The sequence below is a fragment of the Lottia gigantea genome, assembly GCF_000327385.1.
Source record: "Lottia gigantea unplaced genomic scaffold LOTGIsca_111, whole genome shotgun sequence".
NCBI lineage: Eukaryota > Metazoa > Mollusca > Gastropoda > Lottiidae > Lottia > Lottia gigantea.
The window spans coordinates 230756-243979 of record NW_008707025.1 but is presented as its reverse complement, the minus strand read 5'-3'; the positions used below and the strand labels follow the sequence as shown (position 1 = coordinate 243979).

Genomic DNA, 13224 nt, shown 5'->3' with positions numbered 1-13224 from the left:
AAAGATCTGAAGCTTGTAGTGATTCAAATTTATGACCTAAAATGTTCATCATTATTATTCAAAACAATGCATTGATTGTACTAAGATACTGTACAAATCTCAAATCTTTGAAGATTTAAAACATTGTTTTGGATTTTACTGAAGGCCTTAGCTTAGAGATATTTCATAGTCCTGGACATAAAGCATTGGTGAAGATCATGAGAAGATCTTATATTGTCAGTATATTGCTAATTATTAAATTGATAAAAGTCTTAATTAGTTAATTAGTGATTAATAAGAATGTTAACGATGTATTACTAGGTACTGAATTATTATTTACAAAACTTGAGGGGGATGTAGCTTTAGATCTTTAGGTTTAAGCGGTCTGAATCTTATTACTTAGCTATATTTTGAAGAGACTGATTTTGAGTTGTTATCACCATTACTTGAAAAAGTTCTGTCGAGAATCTGTATAAGAGTATGGATATTCTTGGAATCGGCAATTGTCAACATTTTTTGTATTGAGCCAGTTGTTGACAGGAATCCATGAAACTTAAGTTGTTATCTTTGTAAGATAAGGACATTTTTTTACTTTCTTTCCAAAGATTTAGATTTTAAAGTAATGCATTTGAATCACAAAGCTTATTTATGAAATTTGTGATACACAGGACTTCACAGATTTTGAAAAATCCAAAATGGCAGTTCTGTGTAGGAATAAATATGTTGTTTAGACCACTGTTTTTCTGCATTTTTATACCACAGGGCATTTATCCTTAAAAAGATGGTTTGTACCTCCATTTCATTTCTTATGAATTTAGAAATATCATTCTTTATACGTTTTTGTCCCAAAATAGGTTTCAGAATGCACCAAATCAATATTATTTTTCAAAAATCTTCTTTCAGCCATTCAATGGAAGGCTTATGCCAATGAAAGAGTGAATATGCTGTGCTTAACAGTGGCGTAGTGAAGAATTCATTTGATAGGGGGGCATTGGGGGAGCATCCGTGCACCCGACATACCTTTACAGATTTTAGAAGGCGCTAGTTATGGAAAATTTTCTAATGTGGGAAGACGGGAATACATCTATCACAATTTCAGAGGAATAAAGTTTTCATTTTTTACTAGTGCTAAACTATTTGATTTCAAGCTCCTAAAGTCAGCAAAACTAGTGTCTATACTCCTTACAACTTATTTTAAAATGAAAGTGTTTAATGTATATCTTTCAGTATCTAACTTAGACTGATTAAATTTCATTCTACAAGACATTCTTTTAGAGAAAAAACTTCTGGTTTCAACATGGCACATGTCTTATATTACAATCTCTGTCTTCTATTTCAACTATGTTCAGATAAAATTCTCAAAATTCCATTATACTTCTATTTTTTTTATCACCAACAAATGTCCATAGATGAAAAAAGATTTGCATCACTTCGACCTGTTCATGTCCTAAATTATGGGATGAACTTTGGGGTCAATTAAGTTTATCTGAAAACAAATGGAGATTTACAAAGTAACAGGTTTACAAATGTGTTTTGGTTGACAAGTTTTTTGTTTGAATGAATAATCAAGATTGACAATAGCTCTATTTTGCAGTAAAATAAATGACATAAGTTGATCTTTATTTTTATGGCTATTAAATACACAATTTAAAACAAATTGTATAGATAAAGGTGTGCAAAGGAGGCTAAATAGTTTATAGTGACATGAAATCAGTAACTTGATCTGTATTGTAGAAATATGCTGCCAAGTTTGTGTTTTTCATATTCTTTCAAAATTTTTATCACTTTCAAATATTCTTTCAAAATAAAATTTTTATCACTTTCAAAATAAAATTTTTATCACTTTCAAAATAAAGTTATTATCAGTTTCAAATATTCCTTCAAAATTTTCACCACTTTATTTAATCTCCAAAATTTTAATCACTTTTTTATATTCTCCAAAATTTTCATCACTTTTTTATATTCTCCAAAATTTTCATCACTTTTTTATATTCTCAAAATTTTCATCACTTTTGTTTATTTTCAAAATTTTCCTCACTTTTTTATATTCTCCAAAATTTTCACCACTTTATTTAATCTCCAAAATTTTAATCACTTTTTTATATTCTCCAAAATTTTCATCACTTTTTTATATTCTCAAAATTTTCATCACTTTTGTTTATTTTCAAAATTTTCCTCACTTTTTTATATTCTCCAAAAATTTCATCACTTTAAAACAAAATCATTCATTCTAATTTTATCTATTTCATTTATTCTTTAAACATTTCATATATATAATCCATTATGAAAGATCATATTTTCAAGTGAAAAGTGTCAGTCTATGAAGTAAACATGTTGCCATTAATATGGCATCTTTACACTAGAATAGAAGTTAGTTTATGGTATTAAGATACAAGCATGATTAATTGTTTAATTAAATGAAAAGGAAGAAATATTCAGTGACAAGCAATTCCAATTACTCTAGAGCCATTTACAATTTTTTTCTTTTGTTGAAGCTTGGCAGTGATGGCTTGCTTGTTGTCATAAAGGGAATAAAACCTGATTACTTGTAGGAACTTGTCTGCCAAACTGCTCAAAACATTGGTTATTTTCTAACAGAAACAAAATAATGTAACTTTTAAAGCACAAGTTTTTGAATTCCTTTTCTAAAATATATAACCTATGGATCAAAATTTGAACTAAAAAGATGGTATGCAGAATTTCTCTAGTATGTTATGGTTTTGTAACTGGTCAAAATAATGGGTATTAAACAAAAGCACATTTAAAAAACAAAAAAAACTTTCTGGGCCAAAGCATCAAAATTTTGAGCAAGAAAATAGAATTTGTCTGCTGAACACTGTTATTGTGTGGTTTTGTAAATTATCATCAAAGCTGTTATAAGAAGATGAATATTTAAAACTACCAATAGAACAGGTACAGTGTCCAGTGCTTACGTCTGTGCATGTTATATCCCTCGACAGTTGGTAATTGAAAAGAGCAGACTAATGCCACTGTCCTGGCAAAATTTTCCTCATTTCCTGCATGGCGTGCCTGACTTCTTTTGGCCACTTGATGCAGAAAAGTAGGACGTAAAACTCCATTCATTTCATTTTCATTTTTGTAACATAAACTTTCCACTCAATATTAATACTTCAATAACAATCTTCAAATTTCAGAAAAAGCTCTTGAAAATAATTATTTGGAGAAACATCTCCTTGAAAATAGTTAAGATATATTTTAATTAGTAATTAACGATTAGTATCGTTTGACCTAGTAATTATTTTACAACCTTCAAGAATGTTGCTATGGAATTTTTACATTTATAAAGTTTAAAATGGAAGAAACACATTGAAACATTGTAGAAAACTATAACCATTGATTGCTGTTCCATAAAGCTGTGCCTATGATGCATGTATGGTGGCCTTTTTCTTGATGTGCATCCATGATTGGGATATGACAGCCATTATAAGTTCAACTGGTAGGATATGGGAATAAAATTTTAATATTTGATCCTTAGCCTTCTTCTCTAAGCAAGCAAACTGTTTATTTTTTACAAGCTTATGAATTTAGTGGTCATTGGCATTTAAGTATTTGTAGAGGAGAAACATTAATGTATACTCTCCGAAAGTGATAAAACAAGTTGCAAAGTGGGGTTAGGTGCTCCATCAGACGAGGTGAACAACACCCAACACTTTACTAATTTTAGTGATGCATGAGAATGGCGCTCGGCATTAGGCAGTTTAAAAGAAGGAAAGATATTTTTACAAGGATAACAACATAGATTCACAGTTTAGGATCCTTTCTACCAGCTGATCCTCGGCCATTTACAGTTGGGTCAACTGGAATTATGTGTGAAGATGACTTATTTCACATGCCGATCGAAAATTGAGCCCACAGCCACCATTTGCTCAAAGTAACAATGCAAATGGCTGTATATAATATAGGCACCATGGAGTTGAGGTTCCTGAAATATTCTCCCTAAACTATCATTTGAAAATTGAGAAGTTAGAAATTTATATTATATTTGTATGCATCACCTAGATTAATTGAAATGGGTTCTTCATGGTGAGAATGTGTGGTTTCTCAGTAAAGTTTTCAGAAATATACCTTAGAAATTAGAGAAGCTCATTAAAGTGATTTTTTTTTATGAGTCACCTAGATTAATTGAGATGTGTACTAGATGAATTTCACAAAGGTGTTAAAATTCTTTAACATAGTTATCAAGTTTTGTTGAGCATGCATTTCTCTGGCCTTATTTAATATCACAATAATATGTGACCTAGCATGATATGAGTTAATCCTATTAGCTGTTTTAACAATAGGAATTATGGCCTACTTGATGGATATTCACTTTATAATTTAATCCGTAATCGACATTAAAAAAATGTTTTAGATTATTGAGAAAGTAATTTCATTTGACATGCTAGATATCTTTTCACTTAAGGCTGCCATCTAGCTATTTTTTTTTTTGCGTTTGCGGACAGCTACGGACAGCTTTATCCCCTCTATGACGTAATTACTTTAGGGTACTTTCATCCCCTCCTTTGCTGACTGACCAAATACCGCTCGGTTTCCTTTATACAATGACGGTTTTGAGGAATCATTGTACACATGTAATCATGTTTTAAGTTTGAGATTAGTACACATGTTATTGTAGCTTAACTTGTTCACAGCACTAAGAATTCATGTGCAATAACATTTGTAAGGACTAGGGAGTTCTAAACACATACCTTGCCCTATTTCAAAATCCAGATCAAGTCTTTTTTTAAATTTGTGAAAAGTGAAAAATGTGTTTCTCCTTCAAATCCTTATGCGAAAAATGATCCGGTGATACTGAAGGGGCATGACATGCACTCCCTTGTAACCTGATGGCTCTCTGCAATTGATTTCAACTTCTTTAAACATATTTTGGAAAACTCCAAAAAGGTTGATTTACTGAAGTTGGCTTCTATCTCCTTTATTTGCAATTCCTTTATTTTTTATCCATAAAATATTCTGTAAAGTTTTTCATCAATATTCGACTTGGCATAAATAAGATCAACAATAAATGCTGGTACTAATGAGATTAAGTAGTGACTAATTTAACACCAGTTAGTTGACAAGTTGTTGTGTTGGTGTTTATTTGTTTAGGTTCACTATTGATCAGCACTTGGGTAAAAAAACGTGTTAAAGAATGTGCAAGTTCTGCTCGTACACTGTGGTACACTGTGTATTTTACATTCACTCAGTTCAAACAAAATGTGCCAAAAAGGTAAACAAGTACAACTTGTTGGTGCCAAGTTTTATCTCACCTTGTTGAAGGGATCTATTGTATTATAGATGAACAGTATGTTTACAGACTTGTATTGAAAAGTGGTACAGGTGACTTGAACCAAAATCTGTCAATTGATATTTTGTGCATGAGAAGCATTCTTTGGTAAAATCACTGTGTTTCCCTTTCTCCTTTTTCATATGAATCAAACAAATTCAACATCAAGGATACAGAATGTTCGCGTTAATGCTCACTAAAAATTGTCAGTAAAACTTCCACATGTATAATGCTTATTTGACTAGAGCATATTATAGTTTAGAAAAATATTGAGTTTGACTTTCATATACACATTTCTGAAGTATGATAGTAATTTTAATAGTATTTGAGGAAAAAGGATGTAATTCTGAATCACAGACTCTTCAATTAACTCAAATTGTCAAGTTGATTAAAATTTAACACTTTTCATCTAGTTTAGGAGTTACAAAACCAAGTTTTCGATAAGGCCAGTTAATGTGTAATATTATTTAAAGGGATAGGTTTGGTTTACCATCTGTTTGACCAATCATACCTTAGTCTCAGAAATGGGAATTTTTTAGCTAAGCTAATCAGTAATAATGTTCACAGCTCACCTTCGAAATTTTAGCCTTTAAATCCCTGTGTTTCCAGAATTATCTGCGTTGAAAGTTCAAATGAAATTCTTCGTTTGAGGTATATTTGAAGGGAATATGAGATTTTTGTACAGTTCTAGTAGCCTTCTTGTGGAGGCTATCTACATATAATATTTAAAACTCAAATCAAACCCCCAAAATGTCTACTGTGCCCCTTTAAAGAAAGGTTTATGATTAGCCTCATCACAAAATTAAACTTGCAGAAGACAAAATTTTACATCATTCATATCAGAGTGATCTGCCCTTTAATTCCCTGTTGTCATGTCAATATACTATAAATAAGTAAGTAGTAAATAATGTATAGATGATGGTTACCTCAGATTATTTTTTATGCAGACAGTTTGAATAATAAATTGAAAGTTTGAAACATGGTTGTTCGTGATGTCCCATGTTGTTTGCTTGTCAAACGTTGAATAGCTATCAATTGATTTTTGTTTCCTGCCTTGCTAACTATCAATACTTCGTTTAAACTCATGCTAGATAACACAAAGAGTTTTCCCTTCCGAAACCATAGTCGAATAATCAGATAGTGAAAAATTAAAATTTCTTGTTGAAATGCGATTAATTAAGTAATGCATTTTGTATTTTGAATTGCCCAAATTAGATGATCAAATATTGACTTAGTTCTTTATGTTAATTTGCTCTTAAAAGATCAAAGAGATTTGAAATTGGCAGTTTTTTGTAGGCAATATTTGATCAGGATTGTGTTGGATTATTTTCTATAAAGAAATATTAATGATACATTTTTTGAACGGAAAGATAAATTTTGTAAAGGAAAGGCAAATCAACAGTCTACTGGCCACATATTACATACTTGAGGGACTGGTCACTTACTCACATTCAGTACTAGGGTAAAGAATTAGAATTCAACAATTTCCTTATGTATATATGTTGAAATTATTTGGTCTTGGATAAAATATTGGATGAAATATTAGTGATGCATCGCCATAGTTTATTGTCATCTGCGTATTTTGTATTATTCAACTCCCTTTATTATTTTTTTTTTAGATCAAAATGTCGAATTAGAAACCATTAATGTAAAACATGCTGTGAAATTTTATATGACAGTCTATAAAGTTGCACGATAATTGTTCGTACATGTTCATTATTGAACAAAACATTGCCGAACATTGCCGAACACGGTATTACAACATATTTTATTTTATTTTTCTCTTTTCAAAATGTTTGTTGCAAGTTAAATAAACAGCCAAGTTAAAAAATGACATCAAATTCGTAATGTCGTAATGAAATCAACCCACCTTTGGACTTTATTTTCTAAAATTGAACCATTTTATTTTTAGATATTTTGTTTATTATAAACATATTACAAAATGAAAATATTGCATCAAACAAATTTGGAATATGATATAAAAGAAACCTTTTCATGAAACATTAAACATAATGCACTGGATGCTTATTCAGATGTTGCTAGATTTTAAACTCTCAGTTGTCAGGTAAATTTATGGATGTCTGATGTTTCCAAACAATAACATGGATTTCAATGTAAGCAATTATGTAAAAATGATTAGTCATAGTTATTGTGTCATGATTTGTATTTATGAATGTTCTGTACCAGTTGTGATTACCTACTATTTTGGTTGTTTGAAAACATCAGATGAATTGTTGATAATGACTGTTGGTTGTGGAAGATCTAGACTTATGTTCTAATGCTGATTTTTAATTCTAAGATGGTCTTATTTGAGCACTCGCTGAAACAGTTCACCCTGCAATTTCTTGTATGATCAGACTTGATTGTTGATGATGCTTTTCAATCTGTGAAGGTACTTTTAGTACATTTGTTAGGGAAATGTCAGGCTATGTGTAGTCAGACAAAAACTACCCAGAAAAAAAATGTTCAAAAAATTTCTATTCTGTTCATGTATGGAATAAGTTGTCATTGACAACATCGTGTTAATGATTCTATTTATTCTACATGAATTGAACTGGTTATGTTTGAAACTTTCGTGTTTTCAAATTATTTTAATGATTTTAAGCTAATGAAAGATTCTTTTTCTCTTTTCAGCAAAAATTAAAGAAAAAGATCGACAGTTCTTTACCAGATCAACAAGGTGCAGGCAACAACCAAACATCAGCTGACAACGTTTTTAATTTTGACGAACAAGATTCGCCGCAACCACCCACTGGAGGACAATCTTTAGGAAGTGAAAATAAAATTCCACGACTTTCTGTGCAAATAGTGCAGAAGATCAATAACCAACAACAAGAACATTCCCAAACAATTCAAACTAACGTAACAGTTAGCTCGACTCTAAAACATTACTCTGAGGACTCACCTCAACCAGGCAATAATACTACCAATACCAGTATCCATACCAGTGTTGAGTGTAAACAGGAACCTGTTGAGGAACCTCAGTGTCGTCTGTACCAGCAAAATCAAAACAATCAACAGCCTCAGCAACAGACAAGTCAAGCTCCAGGATCTAATAAAAGTGCTAGTTCAGATATTGGATTTGACGACCATAATCTTGACGAACTCTCAGATATCTTGAATAATTTGGATAAAGTTGGTGGGGAACTTCCTCCTGATATTCTGAAGGAACTTGATAAATTCCACGAGATTTGTGTTAAAGTCCAACAACATTCTGAAGGAAATGACTCTAGGAATATGTATAGTCCTTTAAGTAGTACCTCTCCTGGACTCGGTAAGGGATCATTCCCAGACAACATGCCTCCCCGTGGACCTATTAATCCTGTGTTCGAAGGAAATCAAAATGTGAACAATGTGTCAAATCCTTTAACAACAATTCATGGACCTCAATCGGCTCCTATAGCTGATTCTGCTGGACCAGCAGCCTCAACTCTAAAACAAATGGCTGCCCAGCATCAGCAAAATACTCCTTATGGAATGAAAGCTTCAGCAATTGATCCATTTGCTGATCCTTTAAGTGAAAATTTTTCTAGGAGACAAGAATACCCAGCATATTCCCAACATCAAAATTTTGGTAATATGCCACAAGGACAAAATTCATTCCCTTACAATCAGAATCAGTCATTTCAGCATATGCAGACTAAACCAGACATTGCAGCTATGAATTATGGAGGCACCAAACCGCTCACTCATTTTTCAGATCATAATAATCAAGGTTCACAACCACCATTGCAACAACTTCAAAATCAAGTGCGAAGTCAGTTTAATCAGTCCCCTAATCCTCAAATGCAGATCACTCAAACACAACAGATGCAAGTTTCCCATGGTCAACAGAGGTTGCATCTGTCACAGACCCAGCAACTGCAGATGCAACAAGCACCACAACAAATTTCAATGAGTCAGCAACAATCCTTTTCCATGCAAGGTCACATGAATCAACCCAATATGATGAATGATCAAATGAATATGCAGATGATGGAAAAGATGAGACAAGATCAAACTAGACAGCAACAACAACAGCAACAACAAAGACAACAGCAGATGCAGCAAGAAAGGCAGCAACAAATGAGACAGAGACAAGGTCAAATGATGGATCCCCAACAACAAAGTCAAATGCCCTCACAGTATATGAATAGGCCACCTCCAGAGTATAAGATGCAACCAGGTGCTCAATCAGCAACTTTTAACCAAAATGGAGGCTCACTCAATCCCCTTCAAACCATGCAAAATATGGTGGATCAAACAGGTGGCTATGGTATAGTTAAAAGTGAAGTCCCCACACCACAGCCACAAAATGGAGCAAGCATAATGCAGATGTCAGCCATGCAACAATCAATGTCAGCTGCAGTGTCTGGCAATACTCAAACAGCACAAGCTACGAGAGCTGGATATATGGTCCAACATATACAGAGACCTCCATCTTATCCAGGTCAAGGTCAACCACCAACCCGACCCCAACAACAACCTCCATCTACTTACACTAGTGCAATTCTTAGAAACCAACGACCACCTAATGTGAATGTGGGTCCAGACGGATTAAATATATCACAACCTCGTAATCAAGGTCATGAATGGCCTCGTCCGATGATGCCAGGAGGACAAAGACCTCCCATGCAAACACAAACATCTATGACACAACAATCGGCGGCCATGATGCAACAATATAATCAGTATCCTACTTCTACTCAAAGTATGGCACCAGGAGTTATGCATATGCAAAGACCTGAAATGAATGCAATGCAGAACCAAAATGCTTTGATGCCAAATGGTTCTGCGACAGTGATGATGCAACAACAGAGTATGCAAATGACACAGCATGGTGTGATGAGACCTCACCAACCAGGCTCTTATAATATGGCAAATTCCTCACAAATGCCCAATGCAAACTCGGCTCAAGGTGGTTATCCATCCTCTAGCACACAAGACGATTTTATGAATTTCTTAGACAATGCTCAAAACAGTAACTCGGACATCTTTGATAGTTTGGGACATAACTCAGGAACAACAGACTTCAATTTACTGGATGAAATCTTGGGTAAATGAAAACTGTTTTTGTAGTAATGTGTTTTCTATCTAACAGTGCTGTGAGTTAAAAGAGTCCAAAAAACAGTGTGTGATGCTTATTCCTCGTGGAAAAGTGGCTCTTAAATCCAAACATGTGCCGCAGATAAGAATAAGTGATGCTATCTTACACTTCAATCTGGTGCCGTGCTCGTGAGTAATGTGTTTCATTCTCAAATTGATTAATGTGCAGCCAATTTCAAAATGGCTGCCATATGACTTCTGGAGGAAAGAATATCTAGTTAGTAACTTTAAACCTAAGGGTACAGAAAACTACAAGACGGATCAATATCAATTTATAAAGGGTAAAAGGATGTACTTTTGTGATTCGTTTCAAGTCATCGGACTTTATATTTACTCAGTGAAAGTGAAGTGCGTCTATAGACATCTAGATAAATGTAAATGTGGTAAAAGTGGTTACAAACGTATCTACCTCTTGATTAGTCACTTTGAGTTATTAGTTCACACTATCTGCTCCTACCGTGGACATCACCACAATCCTATCAAATGACACCTATGAGATGGTCTTTTTGACCAAGATACTGACAAAGTTTTTGTACAAATTATTTTACTAGTGTATAACCTATCAGAAGTGCTACCTAATATTTGTGGAGCAAAAGAAAAGGGACCATTTATTATATTTATGGAAGATTTATAATGTATGATAGATCTCAGTGTAAGACATTTTTTTTCCAGATCTGACCAAATATAGGCAGACAACGACAGACGACAACACTCGCATACATCATTCATACCTTTTTTGTATCCATTGATATGAGATTTATTGTTTAAGACAAGAATTTGAGATTGATATACAATGTAGTCAACTTTGACATCGGTGGATGATTTAGGTAGTTTTAGTAGTGAAAAACACATTATAGGTTTAGTGTATATGATGTCTATTACTATTTATTCTACCTAAAAACCATCTTAATACAGACTATATTATCCATACAGTAGTAAACTAAAGAGCCAAAAAGACAGGTAGAACAGACAGAAAAAACATATACAAAAATTTGGTGCGGGCATGAGATTCCAGTGTAATATATAGATCTGTCTTATCTTGACACTGTGTATCCTGGACCAAGTCTATTCTGGTCTCTGGACGCTGTCTATTTTGAATCCGTCTGTTATAGAACCTGTCTATTAGTATGCTTAAAGAATAAAGCTGATATCAATGGATATAAAAAATAAAATCATTTGTATAGTATATATAGATTTTAATAACATTGTAAATATAACATATATTATTATTAGCGATTATTACAGATTTTTACAGTAGACAAACTTTCCAACACCTATATTTAATGACGTAAGATTAACACTCAATACAATTCATTGTGCTTATTTCATATATAGGCTTTTTGTTAACAATACTACTTGCAATTTCATTTCACTAAGCTTGTTTTAATACCACTACTTAAATATACTTAACTTAATGTAAAATCTTAGTGCAGAAGTTTAATCTAAAATCTTAGTGCAGAAGTTTGATAAGTTTGAATTTAACCAACTAACTTTTAAAGGGACAGATGCAGGTTTTTTTTTTGACCAATCATACTTTAGTCTCAGAAACAGAATTTTTTTTAGATAAGCCTATCAGTAATAACGATCACAGCTAACCGTCAAAGTTTTCGCTTTTAAATCCTTGAATCTAGAAATATCCGCGTTTGAATGTTTAAATGATTTGAGATACTCTGTGATATACAGAAAAGCATATATAGAAATAGTCAATTCCTAGTTTGAACTATTGTTAAAGGAATTATACGACTTCTATACATTTCTAGTACTTCTGAAGAATATATACATACATTCAAGTCAAGACTAAAATCAACCCCCAAAAATGGGGCATCTGTCTCTTTAACATGTAGAGTCATCTAAGTATTTGCTTTCGCAGCCTAATTTGTAGTTTTTTACAGTACATTTCACAATGGAAGCCTGGTGTCTAGTTTGTCTGAGATTAAAGAAAACAGTCTCCAGGACATAATAATCCAGGATACACCTTTTTTTTTATTTTTTAATTGCAAACACACCAGGTTTCAAACATTTTCTTTTCTATTTGCAAGTTTTGACTGCTTTTTTCTTCAAAATTTCAATATCCTAAATAATGCTATGATAATTATTGACAAACATATGTTGAATTGCAACAGTAAATTAAATTTGTTAAGGCATTTATGATCACACAGAGTCCAAAATATATAACTTGAAAATTGTATTTTATCTCAAAATCATGGGGTTTTTAGTTTGATGAAATTTTCCAGGTGTGGAAATTACAAAAAATTACTAAGAAAATCTGACTATTATCGAATGCAAGGCTTACAATATCTCTGGATATCCTTTCTACTACATACACCTGTATATCATCAAAAAGATATGGGTATAATTTATCTACACACATAATACTTTTTGCTTATATTTATATAATACACACTTAACAGTTGGAAATACATTACAATTCTTTTTTAGATCTGTCTTAATGTAGGTCAAACTCACTTGAATACATTAACTTGTTATAATATTAATTGTCAACTTAGATAATATTTATGTAGGCTATATTTTGAACTATAGAAATAATTTTGTCAGCATTGATAGAGCCTAAATTGAGCTATCTGCAACACTTTTCAGTTGTGAAAGTGACACTACTTTAGTATGCATTTCCATTGTAAATCAGTATTAAATTGCAAGAGGACACATTGTTGGATATTGATTGTGAAATGTGATAAGAATGGTTCAATTTGAGCTCTATTATTGAATGCTATGCTTTATATTTCTGTGAAAGCAAATATTTAGATGACAACTCCCTTTTATTCTTTGAACTTCTGGGGGTATGAGAAGAGTGATATAAAAATAAAATCTCCTAAAATCTAAATTTCATAAAAAAAATTCCACATTTCATGAAA

The 13224-nt window shown here is 32.4% G+C and overlaps 1 protein-coding gene across 1 annotated transcript; it reads left to right on the top strand.

Moving 5' to 3' along the window:
- Positions 1-7368: 7368 nt before the first annotated feature.
- LOTGIDRAFT_171182 (hypothetical protein) lies at positions 7369-10985 on the top strand (the record flags this gene model as incomplete). Its single annotated transcript, XM_009047379.1, has 3 exons — positions 7369-7380; positions 7901-10301; positions 10903-10985. The coding sequence occupies 3 exons, from the start codon at positions 7369-7371 to the stop codon at positions 10983-10985; spliced, it is 2496 nt and encodes an 831-aa protein (XP_009045627.1).
- Between the last annotated feature and the right edge of the window lie 2239 nt (positions 10986-13224).